At 40.2% G+C, this 16,151-nt stretch overlaps 1 protein-coding gene across 2 annotated transcripts in view; it reads left to right on the top strand.

Annotated features, from left to right (window-relative positions):
• PUM3 (pumilio RNA binding family member 3) overlaps positions 1–10,060 on the top strand; it is a 38,385-nt gene extending 28,325 nt beyond the window's left edge. For both annotated transcript variants that reach the window (XM_058301774.2, XM_058301775.2), the window contains exons 15-18: positions 379–601; positions 3,884–3,971; positions 6,529–6,619; positions 9,766–10,060. In XM_058301774.2, coding sequence (XP_058157757.1) covers positions 379–601; positions 3,884–3,971; positions 6,529–6,619; positions 9,766–9,898 — 535 coding nt within the window. In that variant the 3' untranslated portion in view covers positions 9,899–10,060. The remainder of the gene's footprint in view (positions 1–378; positions 602–3,883; positions 3,972–6,528; positions 6,620–9,765) is intronic.
• The last annotated feature ends 6,091 nt before the right edge of the window (positions 10,061–16,151 follow it).

Below are 16,151 nucleotides of genomic sequence, written 5' to 3'. Positions count from 1 at the left end.
GCTACCATTCCCAAGTAAAAAATATTCTAAAGAATAAACAGTAGAGTCCTTAAAGTATTCTAAACATGTGTTCTCTTGTTGTTCTAAACATGGGATTCTTATTGTTGAGGTTTGGTGTTGGTTGTTTTTTGTTTTATATTTATTATGTAAGGCAAGCTGTGCTTACTGAGTGCTTGCTCTGTGCCAGGCACTGTTCAGATTCTGGGGACACAAAGATGAAAGCCAGACAGAGCCCATCATCATCACTCACCATTTACATGGACATCAGAAAGGTGGATAATTACAATAGAATATAACACAGATTTTACTGACCTCAGACCACCATATCTCCTTTCCCATTTCTCTCTCCTTAATACAATACCCAACATATTTTGACAGCAAGAAAGACACAGAGATCCGCCGGCGAGAGCTCTTAGAATCCATTTCCCCAGCCTTGTTAAGCTACTTGCAAGGACATGCCCAAGAGGTGGTGTTAGATAAGTCGGCCTGTGTGTTGGTGACTGCCATTCTTGGATCTGCCATTGGAGACATTCAGCCTGCCATGAGTGCCATCGCCAGTATGGCAGCAGCAGAACTGCATCCTGGTGGCAAGGATGGACAGGTAATTGTGCTACTATAAGGCAAGGCAGAGAAGCTGCAGTGTCTACCAAATCCCCAGTTAGTCAGAAAATTGCTGGAAAGAGAATATTTTTTAAAAATCTTTTTTTTTTTTTTTTGTAAGCTTTTTTTCTTTCTTTCCCTCTCTCCGACCCTGCTGTTTTTGCTGTCTTTGTTCATTTGCTGTGTGATTTTCTGTATCTATTTCTCTTTTTGTCTTCTCTTCTCATCTTTCTTTTCTTGGATTCATCGGGATTTGATCCTGGGGACCTCTGATGTGGAAAGAGGTTCCCTGTCAATTGCACCACCTCAGTTCCTGGTCTCTGCTGCACTTCATCTTGACTCTCCCCTTTGTCTCTTGTTTGTTGTGTTATCATCTTGCGTGACTTGCTTGCGTGGGCATTGGCTCACTGCATGAGCGTTTGGCTCACCACGCAGGCACTCATGGACACTTGGCTCACCACATGGGCACTCACGTGGGCACTTGGCTCTCACGCAGGCACTTGGCTCTCCATTTGGGCACTTGGCTCTCCATTTGGGCACTTGCCTCACCATGGGGCACTTGCCTCACCATGTGGGCACTCAGCCTGCTGCACAGGCACCCACATGGGCAGTCGACTTGCTGAGTGGGCACTTGGCTTGCCATGCAGGCGCTGGCTTGCCACTCAAGCATGCTTCCTCTTCTTTTTCACCAGGAGGCCCCAGAGATTGAACCTGGGTCCCCCCATATGATAGGCTGAGGCCTTACCACTGAGCCACATCCGCTTCCCTGTAAAGAGTTTTAATGATAATTATCTCAAAACTCACCCCATCCCCACATCAGATCATTATACGATGTCATGACATCTCTGTCTCTCCAAAAACTTACAGTGATTCTATCTTAGTTACAAAGTAAAACCAAAATCCTCTGAACGTGGCTCAGTTGTCCATGATTGGTCCCAGCTGTCTTTCTAGCGTATTCTTCCTCTGTTCTCTTAACTCTATTTTCAGCTTAGTGTTGGACTTTTGCACCTTTCTGTGTTTGCACATACTTGTTCCCTCACCCTAGAATGTTGCCCATTTCTCGAGTTCCCTGTTCTCTATCTGTCGATAGCCTTATTTATCCTTCAGTGTCTTCAGAATCTTCTGTGAAACCTTCCCTAATTTACACTCATTAAAATATATTTGCTTCTTCTGATAGCTCCTTTCTGTTTTCATTGGGCCTCATATTATTCTGCCTTGAATCTTAATTTCATTGATTTATGCTCCCAGTGCATGCTAGACATTGGTCACCATTGCGTCATCTAAGCTTACCATCTTTGGGAGAAGAGTATTTAAATAAATATTTACCCTAGTATGTAAGTTAGAATTGAGATAAGTACTGTGAAGGAAAACTACAAGTTCTGTGAGATTGTATAAGAGTTGGAGCCAGCCTATCCAAATGAAGCCTTCCTTGGGGCAGGGACCACTAAGTTGGAACCCCACGGATTAGTGGCTCAGTGAAGATGGTAGAAGAACATTAGAGGCAGAGGCAGTAGCAGGTGCAGCAGCCCTGAGGTAGGAAAGATCTCGGTATATTTGAGAGGAGAAGGTTTAGGGGGTTGGAAAGCAGAGGCCAGGTCACACTGGGCCTTGGTCCTACACTGGCTTGTAAGCTTGACAAACATGTGCATGGAGTTCCTACTATTTTCTCAGATAGCACAGCCTCGGCTTTCACTTCTTTATCTCATTTAATTCTCACAAGAACCTTTCATCATTAACCCCATTGTTACAGTTTGAGGATATGTAATCATTTATTCAAGTTCCATGCCTTTCATTCATTAATGAAAAAGGCAATAAATACCTATTGAATACTTACAAAAGTATTCAGAGATGAAATGACAGGGTCCCTGCCTTAAAGGACTTGGGCCATCAAAAAGATACATGCAAGCAAGGCATTACAATACAACATAACAAATCATGATCAGGATGCAGAGGGAACTAAGTGGAAACATGAATTTTACCCAAATCTAAGGTCTTCTAACTATATTACTGTGGACAGTTATGATAGTGAGGAATGCTTTGGCTGCAGATATTAATAATAGTACTCCTAATAGTAGCATTTAAGATGTTTACTTACCACAATAAGAAAAATGGTGGTAGATGATTCCAAATGTGGTGCGGCAGCTCAGCACTCTTAGCTTCCTGGCCTGCTCTGTCTTTCTGGCTGGGCTGTCTTTGTGACTGTCATGTTATAGTCTCAAGCTGGCTTCATAGCCTTAGACATACATCCCTTCACCAATGTCCCACATATCCTCTGTTACTGGGAAGAAAACCTCCAGACAGGCTTCCCTTACATTTTACTGGTCACAATTGAGTCCTGTATTCACTCCTGCACCAATCACTGGCAAAACAAAATTACCTGACCTGGCTAAGGCCAATCTGATGTATTTCCTGAGGTTGGGGAGGACCCTTTTGAAAGCAACTGAATTTGAGGGGAAGGAGGTATTCAGCTGGGAAGAAAGCTGGGGCAGGAAGATCTCTATTGAATAAACAATCAAGAGCCTTTTCTACTGTAGCAATTATGTTATTCACCTTTGATTCCCTCTGACTATCTGGGTCAAAGCATTGCCTCAGAAATGGTTTTCACAGACATATATTTATATATGAATAAAATCACTACCAAATATTGAGTGCCATAGGTATTTCTGATATACGGAATTGAGAAAGAGATATGGACTATGGATCTCATGAAGCAGTTTATTAGAAAGATAGTGTATAATGAAAATTTTCCCTATAAGGAAACTGGATTCTTTGTCTCCTGTACATAATAAGGAGAGACCCTAGCCCCTAAACATGGCCCTTGAAAAGGAGTGAGGTTGAGTTGAAGAGTTGCTTTCTTGGCCTGCCTACCAGTTAGTTCTCCTTATTACATTCACATGTAACTAAACATCATTCAGAATTAGGTTTTAATGTTTGCTGTGGTGTTCTATCTCTTATAGGTTTATTTGTGCTTAGAACTACATACCACAATCTTAAAGTGGTTGGCATGATCTTAAGGTCATAACTCTGTGAGCCATTCAAACTGGCAGCTGAGTCTTAACTGCTTTTCAATGGCTGCGTTATCTTGCATAACCATTTTCATTTCAGTCTGAGTTTTTTAATAGACCTCTGGTCCCTCTGAGTGTAGTGGTCATTTTAGACAAATCCTTAACACTTGCGGAACATCAAACTTGGCTGGGTACTTACCTGTCTGTGGAGTGGATTATAGACCAAGACATGGATAAGAAAAGCATTTTAAACTAATACATGTGTTCCTATCTCATAGCTTCATATTGCAGAACACCCTGCAGGACATCTAGTTCTGAAGTGGTTAATAGAGCAAGATGAAAAGATGAAAGAAAATGGAAAAGAAGGTAGGCTGTGAAACTTGACCTTTGGTCACGTCTTATGTAGAATTTCAGATATGCCTGGTTTCCCTGAACTTTATGTTGCCTGTTGAAGTTCAAATGAAATTTTGTCAAGGATTTAGAGATGATTCAGTAGTAGCAAATCATTCTTATTCCCTTTGAAATTTCTGTCCTAGAATCCTTTCATTTTATTCCTCTTCCCCACCTCTCTTCCCTCCCATACTCCCTCCCTACATTGCGACTTCACACTTCCAACTCGGCTTGGCCAAGTCCCTAAAATGCCATAATAATCCTTGGGGAAGGTGAGAGTAAGGGTGTGCTTGGGAGGGTGGAGTCTAATTGTAAGTATCTTTACCTCAATTGAAATGCACAATATTTGTCTCCAGTTTTGAGTAAAGGATAAGCAGAAGTATCCTCCTCAGAGAATTTTGGGCTGGTGTCTTATTTATTTGGCATTGAAATACATGTGACCAAAAAGCAAGCCAGTCCTTGGGGCTTCCTTCCTCCCTCCCTCCCTCCCCTTCCCTTCCTTCCCTTCCTTCCTTTCGTTTTTAGATTTAGAGCAGCTCCCTGGAAACTCAACTTTCAAACAAGTAGGACAGCATTTTTTATCTCATTGAAAAGTTGTGTACCATTGCACTCTCAGTCTGTCTTTGACCAGACTCTGTCTAACTAAATTCAAACTACATCTGGTATTTTAGTCACTAACACAATTTCCCCCCACTGAGTTGAATTGAAACAATTGGGCTTTTTATTACTGTTTCTACAAAAGATGGCAGATCATGAATTCTTGTCTTGAGGGAAGTTGCGATTCTAAAGGCTAGTAAGGCAATCAGTGTAGCAGTAGAGCTGTCACTTATTACTCTCCCCTTAAGGATAGGGACTTGGGGCAATTTTTCACTATTAATTTTTTGTAAAAGATGAAGCTGAGCTTGTGATAAGCATTGAACAACAATGTTTTGAATCATCTTTTTCATTAATAAGTTGATGCATAGTTGAGCCAAATTTATTTCAACAAAAGTTGTCTGGCTTACTCTTAAGGTCCAAAGAATCTTCTAGTGATTTTTCTCTTTCTTAATTACAATGCCCTGAATGCCCTAAAACATACCATAAAGGTCCTAGTGTCTTTTGTCATTTTCATGGCACATCAGATGAGCGTGTCTAGTTGTTTTGGTTATCTGCCGCTATGTAACAGCCATTTGGTCCGGACCTGGTGTAGCTTGTCTCTATTTCACTTAGCGTCATCTGGGTCTACTCAGCTTAGGATTGGAGGACCCATTTTTACAATAGTTCACTCCCATGGCAGGCAAGTTGTTACTTTCTATGACTAGGATCCAACAACCTCAATTCTTCTTAGGCTGCTTAGACTTCTTTACAACATGGTATCTGAGCTCCAGGAGGTATGCATCCCCAAAGAACAAGGCAGATCCAAGGTTTTTTTTTTTGTTTTTGTTTGTTTGTTTGTTTTTGGAGGCACCAGGGATTATACCCGAGACCTCGTTCCTGGGACGCAGTCGCTCAACCACTGAATTATTAAATACATTTGCTCCCAAGTTATTTTCTTGATTACTTTACTCTCTTGGTCAAATCAGTCACAGAGACCAATGTAGATTCAAATGGAGAAGGCATAGATTCCACCTCTTGTTGAAGGAGTACCAGTATTCTGTAAGAGCACAAAGGATAGGAAATAATGCTGTGGTCATCTTTGGAAAATACAGTATGTCTCACTTCTCAGCTATGTCCCTCTTTAGCAGGTACCATGAAGTACTGAATGGCCATAGGTCTTTTGGCTCTTTGTTTCATCCTTACATTTAGATTTATAATTTTTCCCCATTTCTTCCCAAATTTACTTTAAAGGGAAAATATTTTGTTATTATTGGGGTTTTGTTTCTTGGTGCAGGGAGGCTAGTTTATAAAAGATCAAAACGTTTGCCTTCCAGGTGGGTTGTGCCCACCTCCATCTGCATTAAATTCTAGCCTTCAGTTTGTTTTTTCCAAGAACCTAGTTACCCTTAACATGGCACAATGAACAAGATAAAACATTAAGTCCTTAGGAATCAGAAGTACTGGAATAATAAAAAAATGTATGGTGTTTTTGATGAGTGGTCGTTCAGTACTATAGAGAGAAATTGCCAGGGGCAAGCTAGAATGGTCATGCTTTGGCCACTAGCTGTGTTTGTGGCAACTTCAGAGTGAGGCGAGCATTCCTCCTTGAGATAGAGCTTGATTTCAGCCAAACACAAGGTGTTGCTGTCAAACATTTACTTCCTGAATAGCTCTCAGGTCAGGGTTAAATAATTGAATAGTACAAAGAAATGCAAACATGACCAACTGGGGGTTTTATAAGGATTCATTGTTTTTCTTGACTAATTACTGCTACCATGGCTTAGGATTTAGATCAAAGTTGAAAGAAATGACTGTATTAAAAATGCGTTATGTAAACCTGAGCTGAAATTTTTTGTGTTAGTTAAAAAAAAACAACTGCAGGTTTAAGGCAATAGAGAGGGGTTGGGGGTTTAAATCTTGGTATATAATGTTCACTACATTTCAATGTATTTTACAGGTTGTTTTGCAAAAACACTCATAGAGCATGTTGGAATAAAGAAGATGAAGTCCTGGGCTAGTGTAAATCGAGGTGCCATTATTCTTTCTAGGTATGTATACCTTGTGCCTTTCTCAGCTCAAGGTCCATGTCCTGAGTGCCTGGTCATACGAAAGACACTTCCTTGGCATTTATTTTCCAGTTCTAATATTTGTCCTTAGTGTCCCAATATCACACTCAGTCACTCATGGTCCCCATATAATTCAATTGGTTCTTAAATTTTTTTTCAACTTCCCTCTTTTTTTTGGATGTCAAGGATCTTAAAATTATGAGATTCACAAGGTTTCATATGATTGTTCACCACACTTATGGTTTTGACCAAAACTCATCTGTATTATTTTTAATGATCTTTTCCCTATGAAAACTGACAGAGTTGGTTTTTAAATGTGACTGAATTTACATGTAATTTTCTTTCATTGTTTTCAAGTATTCTGAAATTATTCTCCTTTTAAGAGTCCATTTCAGAGGAAAAGCATTTGCTGCTGAAGTCTGCCAGCTAGTGGTTTATTTCTAATTAAAGTGGTAGAAAACTGATGATGTGTGAATTGTGGCATATTTGTATAGTATTATCTGGACATTGTTATGTTGAATATATAATCTGCAGGTCATTGAAATTTCCATGCTCTCTATGCATAGATGAAATCTTCCTATTAAAAACAGCTCACATAGATTTATGTGTTGTTTTGAAATATCTCTGTTGATTTTTCTCCCTGTTGTATTATTGCAGGTTCCAGAAAATAGATACCAATCCTATTTTGAATTTCCCACAATATTTCTTGTGCAACAAGCTGTGCAATTCAATCTGTTATGTTAAATGTTTCATCACTGTATAATTTGAACTGGCACAAGTAGACTCACAATTACACACACACACTCACATAAGCAATCATTTCTTCAAGTATATTAATATCCCCAAATATGTGGGTAATGCAGATCATTTTGTTCATTTCTTTAAAAATTAGTTAATTTTTCAGTTGATGTTGAATAGCCAGGATCCATTAGCTAAAGCATGAACTTTCTTGATGTGAATTTCTTTATGAGGCATTTGCAATGTTCACACCTACTGACAAATTCTTTCATTAGACTCAGTTAACTAAAATTTTCAGTGATGCCGTGAAATTAATTTATAAAGATTGCTCATCAATCAGATCCACCCTTGGGTAAATTTCAAACATAATCGAGGAACCATAGGTTTACTATGAAGCACCACTTAGAATTGAAACAGGAATATATAAAATATTTGAGGTTACAAAGGGAAGCTGAACCATAGATGATTAATACAAGATTTGTTTTTGTGTGGTTTTGGAATACTGTAATATGCTTGGTGTCTTTGGTAAAATTCCTTGCTTGTTTATATTTTATTTAAAACATGCATTTTAATTTATTTATTTAGGATAAACCTTTTGACAGGCACACAAGCATTCTGGGTGAAAAGAGAAAATTGGCTGAGAAATTTTCACACAGTCTGAGAAATCACTCAGGAAAGCAAGAATACTCTAGCATTAAAAAGCATGGGCTCTGGGGAATGGATGTGGATCAAGTGGTTGAGCACCTGCTTCCCACATGGGAGGTCCTGGGTTCAGTCCCTGGTGCCTCCCAAAAACAAGCAGGCAAACAAACGAAAAAAACAACTCTGGAGAGTCAGTGTGGCTCAGTGGTTGAGCACTGGCATCTCACATTTAAGCTCGGGTTCAATCCCCATCTCCAGTACCTCAGAAGAAAAAAAAATCTAGACATATTGCCCAGATTCCAGTCCTGGCTCGCTGTTGAACCTTGGACAAATCATTCATATATTCTGAGCCTTAATATCCTTGGTTGTAAAATGAGATCAGTGATAATCCTAGGGTTGTTAGGAAAACTGAATGAGGTGATTCATACAAAATGCCTAGCATTATGTCTAATATATAGCAAATGCTAAAGCTAACATTAAAAAATGTTAACTTTATTATTACTTTGCATTATGTGACTGTAGCCAAGGTGTGTAAAATAACACCTGGTGAGTCACAAATCTATTAAAAGGGAATTTTTCTCTGTTTTCATCATTGCAGGTGGGAAGTGGTACTTGTTGCTTGTCTTCCACAAACAGTCTAATGCTGCTTGATATTAACAATGTGTTCTCTTTACTGGCATGGTCGAAGTTACTGGGGCCAAGGACTTTAGAAAATGCCAAGTGATGGCTTCCTAGGATGTGTTTTCAGAGCTGTATTTGAATGTGGTCAGGAGGAAGAACAGGAACGTCAGACTTGGTGTTCTGTGGTCAAGTACCTGTCACCCAGCCTGTGTTTAAAAAGGGAAACGAGCCTGCTACCAGCCTCCAGGGCTCTGCTCACTTACAGTGATGGAGCACCCAGGTAGAGTTTCAGAAAACAGAGGCTGCGAGTATTTTGTTTACCAGTTAATGTTTATGGAGCACTTAGTGTCGGCTCTGGCTAGCTGCTTCAGATAAAAGAGCATGTAAGCCTCCAAGCAACCTTTGAAGGTAAAAGGTAGATGTTTTTGATCCATTACAGATGAGAAAACAGAGTCTTAGAGAAGTTAAACAGCATACTCTTGGTTATACATTCAGAGGTGGTTTTCAAACCAAGGCAGCTAAGCTCCAAGGTAAAGCTCTTCATCCCTTCACTAAATGCCACAGCTACAGAGTTCAGTGAAAGGCCACTACTAACTGCTTACCTGTCATGCCTTCTACTTACCACTTTGTGTTCCTGTTCAGTCAGTTTAAATTCAGTCACTCAAAGCGTTTCTTGGTCATGTGCTCTGTGCATATGGTGCCATGAGGCCTGAAAGAAAAAACACAGAGTCTCTACTCTGGAGCTTATGCTGTAGATGGGGAAGAAAAGATAGAATACATGTAGCGACCAGTAAATGATTCCAAGGCCAGATGTAAATAAGTCCTAACATAAGCAGAGTGAGGGTGTGGCCTGTGTGGAACAGAGCTGGTCCTACGAATGTCTGGAGTGAGTCCATCGGCTGTTAGTAGATTCTAAGATGTTTTCTGTGTGGCTTTAGAATAACGAGCTGCTGGGTTCCCCATCATCTAGTGAATGAAAACAAAATCTTCATAGTTACAAGACTTGTTTCACAAGTTAATAAGTTTTTTATGCTGCGGTTATAGGTGATATTTGTAGATAATCAAAAAGGGAGTTTTATGAAATTTGATTAATTTTTCATTAATCTTTTTTTCCCCTTGCTCTTCAGTCTTCTCCAGAGTTCTGATCAAGAAGTTGCAAATAAAGTCAAAGCTGGACTGAAAAGCCTCATTCCCACATTGGAAAAAAACAAAAACACCAGCAAAGGAATAGAAACTCTTCTTGAAAAGCTGACAGCATAGGTGGAAAACAGTTAAGAACAAGAAGGAATCATTTTTCAGGTTCTGGTCTGTTTTCCCAATGTGGGAAAGAAGAATTAGAATCCACTTTTCTGGCAATTTGGGTGCTCTGTATATGTGTTTCTTCTTTGTGTAAGAATCTGTTTATAAACTGGTTTCTAAAAATGGTCTTCTTTCTTCTTTAATTCCAGCAGGCTCCTCTTATTGTATTGAGTAGTAGGACATGACAATGTAAGGCAGTAATGTGGAGGATTTAACAATCACATATGGGGAGGGGACCAACCAGGTTATAGAAATAAAGTGTGGTTATATAAATTGGGGGAAGAAGCAGTCTCCAATGAGCATTATTCTGAGAAGGCTTCATGGAGGAGGTGGGATTTGACAGCACCACAAAAGGAAGGCAGGATGTGGAAAAGAAGAGCTGGGGGGAGTCTTTGGTGGGAGCAATGAGGTGGAAGTCAGTGGTTCTGCACTGCACGTTAGGAAGGCTTAGTACCTTAGATAGGCACAGGGAAGGGAAACCCTAAAACCAGGGCACCTGCATTCCTGGCTCCCTCTGGATTGGGTCCATGCTAGATTTTGTTTGAAAGCCACATTTAGTCAATTCAGGTTCATAGGGGAAAACATGCTAGATAAATTAGGGGATCTAGTAGGTATCAGTATAGGGGCAGGTCACTGGGAAAATCTGTCTGAGTAATTGGCTCCTGTGGTGAGACTTTCTCCCTTGGGACTATTCCCAAAGTAGTTTAAGCCTCTAGGGTTTGAATTAGAAGAAAGAAGATGCAAATTTGTTGCAGTGCAGCAGTTTGAATTTAAATGCAGATAGGCTGTTTGAAAAAGATTGGTAGATATCTTAGTTTGCCAAAACTGCTATAACACATCACAAACTGGTGGACTAAACATAAGGGATTTGTTGTCTCAGTTTTGGAGGCAAAAAGTAGAGAATGAAGGTACCAGCAGCCATGGTTTCCCAAAGTCTGTGATGTTCTGGTGGTAGCCTGATGGCCCTCAGTCTCTGCTTCTGACTCATGGCGATCTGTCATCTTTAGTCTCTTCCTGTGGCTTCTACTTCAATGTCCAACCTTCCTTTATTTATAAGGGCTCCAGCTAGGTTTATAAGGCCCACCCTGGTTCAGTTTGGCTTCTTAATTGGATCTTCAAAGATTTATAGAAGAGTTCACGCCCACAGGCCCAGGGGTTATGACTTGAACATGTCTCTTGGGGGACTTGACTCAGCCTCCAGCAGCAGATCAGCTGGGCTGTAGTAACCCTGTCTGAATAGCTGACAGATTTTCATGCAGAGCCTTGATTATGTCCTTGCTCACCGGTCCTTTCTTTAAGAAACCTGATATGACAGGACAGCCACCCTGGTCCACAGATTCACAGGACTACTCCTAACCTACAGTCTACCAGGACTCCAGCCCTCTGTCCTGCTGGGATGCACTGAATCCTCCCCAGAGTGCAAGAGAGCTAATACCTGCAACTCTTGGCATGGTTCTCCAATGGGTCTAAGGGTAGGAGTGGAACAGTTGGGGGAACTGGGGATGGGGTAAGACGGGGTGAATGGGGGGAAGGGGACATTAGAGCTTGTTCTTGTTTAACCAATGATACATGGTGATCTTGTCTTTTCCATATAAAGGACCCATTGTTAGGAAGGGAACCCTGTGATTCCATCTTGGAAACTAAAAAAATAAGAGTACTATGAAGCTCATAACAAAAGCAATCCTCTGTTCTATCTTTCACACCCCTCCCTTACCATCCTCAGATAGCAACTACTTCCAATTCTTTCAGCTCTGCTAAATTTTAAATATATAGCTATTTCCCCCCGCCCCCCCCCCCCTCCCCATTTGTCAGTTTTAAGCATTTTCTTTGGACTCCCTGTTATGGAAAATACATACTTAGAACTTTAATCACTATCATTTCCACATTTCCTTTCTTGATAGGATTGTTTTGTTTTCAATAAATCCATGTTCAGGGTTTATAGTACTTGGCCTACATAAATTTTTAAATATAGAATCAAGTGGTAAACTCCAATTACATTTTTGATACCATTTTATTTACCCTGGAACTAATTATTGTCTCATTTATTTTCATTTTCTACATTCCTATTCATTTTCTTACACTTTTCACTAGAGTTGCCTAAACTCTTCTCTAGCAGGCACTATTGGCAGCCACCAAATAGCCATCTCCCCTGGCTTGGTGAGACTCTCAGGTTATTCTAGTGATACCAGTTAGGGCTTCTCTGAGCCACATTTAAAGGGATGGACACAGGGTTTACCAATGTGCCTTGGATGGGTCATAGAGATGCTAAGATACTAACCACCTCAGCCCTCAGGGGACCTTGAGTGAGGCAATCCTGGACTGATTGCTTGCTTCTGGCCTCCAGCAGCCTCATTCATTCTCCACCAGGTCTTAAAAGTTATTTCCCATGTGTGTTTCATATAAAAGAGTACTGGTGGAGGTGAGCTAATCCTGAGGGCCTGTTCTTCAGTCAGTGCTGGATTTAGGAAGGAGCCTGACCCATGAACCTTGAAAGAAGCATTCCTGCCTAGGAAAGGTTTCTTTGGGCTTAGACATGCAATGAAGAGTCTCTTTTCTGCCAGTGGACTTAGGTATGTGCAGATCAGATGCCCAGAGCTGTTGCTCCATTTTAGAGCCTTGAGGAAGCAAGCATGCTGAGGACAGCCAAGTAAAAGGGTGGAAAGAATCTGGACTTTTGATGATGAACTGCTGAAGAAATCAATCCTTCTTCCCCCCACCCCACACCCCACACCCCACCCCCAGCTGCCCCAGCCTCCTGGACTTCTTATGGAGAGAATAAACACCCATTTATTGTTTAGGCCATTTTGGATTGGGTCTTTAGAAACTTGGCAGCCAAGAACCTGGTAAACTGACGTTTCTGAAGACTGATTTCCACACTCTCACATAAAGGTCACCAGCATTTCCTTTTTTTCCTGAAGACATCCCTGGAGCCGGCTGACTTTCTGGACATCCCACAGAACTACACAAACCATCATTGTCATCCTGGATCTTCTCTTCATTTCTCTCCTGTGGAAGGAAGGCCCCAGTTTCTAGGAAACTTCCCCTTTCTTGCCTAACACCCTCTTGAATGAGGCACAACCTCCAGTCGCTTCTTGAGAAAGAGGGCATGTGAGGTAAAATTGTATAGGTCTTGCAAGTCTGATTGGCTTTATTCTATCATTGCATACCTGGGTACCTAGTTTGACGGATTTTTAATTCTAATTTGAAATAAATTTTGCCTTAGAATTTTGAAAGCATTGGTCAATACTGTCTGGCTTGTAAAGTCGCTGTAGAAGTCCAATGTTCTCCTTATTCTCAATCTTTGTGGCTTTTTTGGGGGGACAGGAAGGAGGGCTGGAAGAGGATTCTCAGAGGTTTCAGGACTTTTTTAATCCCCAGCCTGTTCATATTTCAGAATCTTATACATTATGTGCTGTGCATGTCATATTTCACTCTTCATGCTGGGCATTTGATGAACCATTTTAGAAAAACCAAGCCCTTCAGTTCTGAGGGATATTTTTGTATTATTTCTGATTGTTTTTCCCATCTGTTTTTTCTGTTCTTTCTTTTTGGAACTCTTATTATTCATATTTTGAATGCCAATTTAATCCTCTTTCTTTTCTCCTGTTTTTCATTTCTTTGGCTTTTTGTCTTATTTTCTGGATGAGGTATTTCCTCCACTTTCATTGCCAGCACTTCCATTGAAATGTCCTTTTCTTGTTTCCTAGATGCAATATATCTTATGTCTCTGGGGATAATTTATTTTTACATGTTTTTTATTATTTTGATTCACTTTACTTTGCATTGTCTCTCTCTTCTGTTGTTTGTCCATTCTGTTTGCTTTGGTCTCTCTCTCATGTTTGAAGCTCACCTTACATTTAAGATACTTATAGGCCTTTCATTTCTTTCCTGTTGACTCTTAAGTGTACAAGATGTTCAGGTGTGGATTCACTGGGGTCCCCCAGATGTCAGTATCTATTGGTTTTTTCACTGGGGCCATTCATTGCCTCCAGAGAGGAGTCTACCTGGCAGCCAGTGTTCGGGGCGCTCAACACTTGGCATGCAGGATTTTAACCCCTGTTTTCAGTGGAGTGGGTGTAGTTCAGTGGTTGAGTGCCTGTTTTGCACGTGTGAGGTCCCGGGTTCAATCCCCAGTACCTCCTTAAAAATAAATAACTAAAATAAACTCCCATTTTTAGTAAAGCCTCTCTATCGAGTTCTCATACCTGATGCCCCCTAATCTGGAGAAACTAAACCAGATGGGTCCACAAAATAAACAGCCTTCTGCCATGGTGGGGAGAAGTAGTCAGCCTGCCTGCTTAGCATTTCAATCAGTTCTCCGTTTTTCCTTCCCAGGCTCAGCCCAGCCTTCCCCAGGACCAAGTACCTCTAATTCCTGGAACTTTTTGGTGAATCATGTTGAGAATTGGCTTGGCTTCCCTGGATGTGCTTGGTATTCAACTTTCTCGACTCTGCTTTTTCTACTATTTCCTCTTCTTCCAGAAATTTGTTGCTATTACCCAACCTCTTAGGATTCTCTGTTTCCTTTTTTCTTGTGAGTTTATACCATTTTTGTTTTTCATATTATTATTTTTGGGAGTAGAGATTAACTCGTCTGTTCAATACACCAGATTTAGGCAAAGTCTACAGTGGCTTTAACCAAATTGAAAACAACCTTCCTGGCTGAATGTAGGGTTCATTTTCAAATCATTACTGGATTTGAAAATGTCCTTAATTTTAAATCTTGCTTATTGTAGTTTTCGATTTGCACCATCCCTGTTTCCCCAGTGGTCTGATGTTGCTTAGAAAGAAGGAGAAACCTCATTTACCTTTAAGTGATGTAATAAGCGTTTGCATAACTAAGGGCCTCAGAAAATATGGTTGCCTGCATGACTGAACTCAAAGGGTTCTTTAAAATATGAGATGGCACTTCTATTTCTATTTCCAATGAAATTTTGAAAAAGGTTACATCCTAATTATAGCAAATTAGTCACTCTTAAGTCTCACAAAGGTCTGTGTGTGTGTGTATGCCTTTAGAATAATGGTTAAGGGAACACAAGGTCTCAAGCAGCAGCAATTAATTTTGAGGCAGTAATCCTACGATTGCTATTGTGTTATTATGTTATTTCTAGACCACAACTAAATAAACAAAAATCTGTTACTTGTGCTTTTTTCTCCATGATACTGCTTAATCTAAGAAACCTAGTAACACTTCATATATCACTTTTTCCTTTTCTTTCTATTCTAAACTTAAGAATACCACCAAAGTGCCCCAGAGCTCCTAATCTTTTTTTCCTGAAAGTTCCTACGGTTTTAAAATCAACACTCTTAGGAGATACGGTATACTCACTGGATTGCAAGTCTTTTATGAATAATTTTAAAGTGACTTCTCTGTTCTAAAGTGTGCAGACAGAAACTGATTGGTGTATACATACAGGTACCCAAAACACTGCCTTGGAAGATGCCACTGCTGTTTCTACTGTCATCCCTATAAAGGAAGGTGTTTGGAATCATTAATCAAATATTTTATCCAAATTTTAAACATGGTGCATGCCCACTGCTAAATATAAGTGGACAAATAGAGCTGCAAAAATGCGGGAATGAAAGATTCTGGTCCATGCTCTCTCATTCTCATTATATCTTGGGGGAAAACGATTGTGACAACCACTTGAGTGAAAGGTAATAGGAATCTGGTAAGGTAGTGAATATCATCTGACTCTACTCTTGATGACTATAATTAGGCATAATAAATAGATAGTTTTAATGGTTTTAAGATGCTTGAAAACAGACTTTTTATTTAGATAGAAATCCTCTTGCATTTAAGCTCATATATACTGATTCACCTACCAGTAAATACGTACTGACTTGCTATTACTGTGGTCAACAGTAGGCAGTGAAGGAGAAATGTGAATCTTGCAGATCTATGTAACAGCAAGAAAGCACTTCTGAGAAAATGGTCAAAACTTGGGTTTTGTTTTCTTACCAGATCAACTATTCTGCCTGATCTGTATTGTTTATTAAGTGTAGTTCTAAATATAAATCTGTCAGGATTCACTGTCCTGGTAATAATAACCTAGTGGGCATATGTTTTTCTGGCTGACACCTCTTTCTTTGGGGATTCCCCTCCTCCCACATGGCACAGTCATCGTGTTTGGGAGAGGTTAACCCAACATAACCTGCCTTACCACGGGGACTTGACCCAAGTCTCCCAAATCACAGCACATCATTTCTTTGG

Source organism: Dasypus novemcinctus, chromosome 8 (assembly GCF_030445035.2).
Source record: "Dasypus novemcinctus isolate mDasNov1 chromosome 8, mDasNov1.1.hap2, whole genome shotgun sequence".
NCBI lineage: Eukaryota > Metazoa > Chordata > Mammalia > Cingulata > Dasypodidae > Dasypus > Dasypus novemcinctus.
The sequence above is the reverse complement of the archived record's forward strand: the minus strand, read 5'-3'. Positions and strand labels throughout refer to the sequence as shown.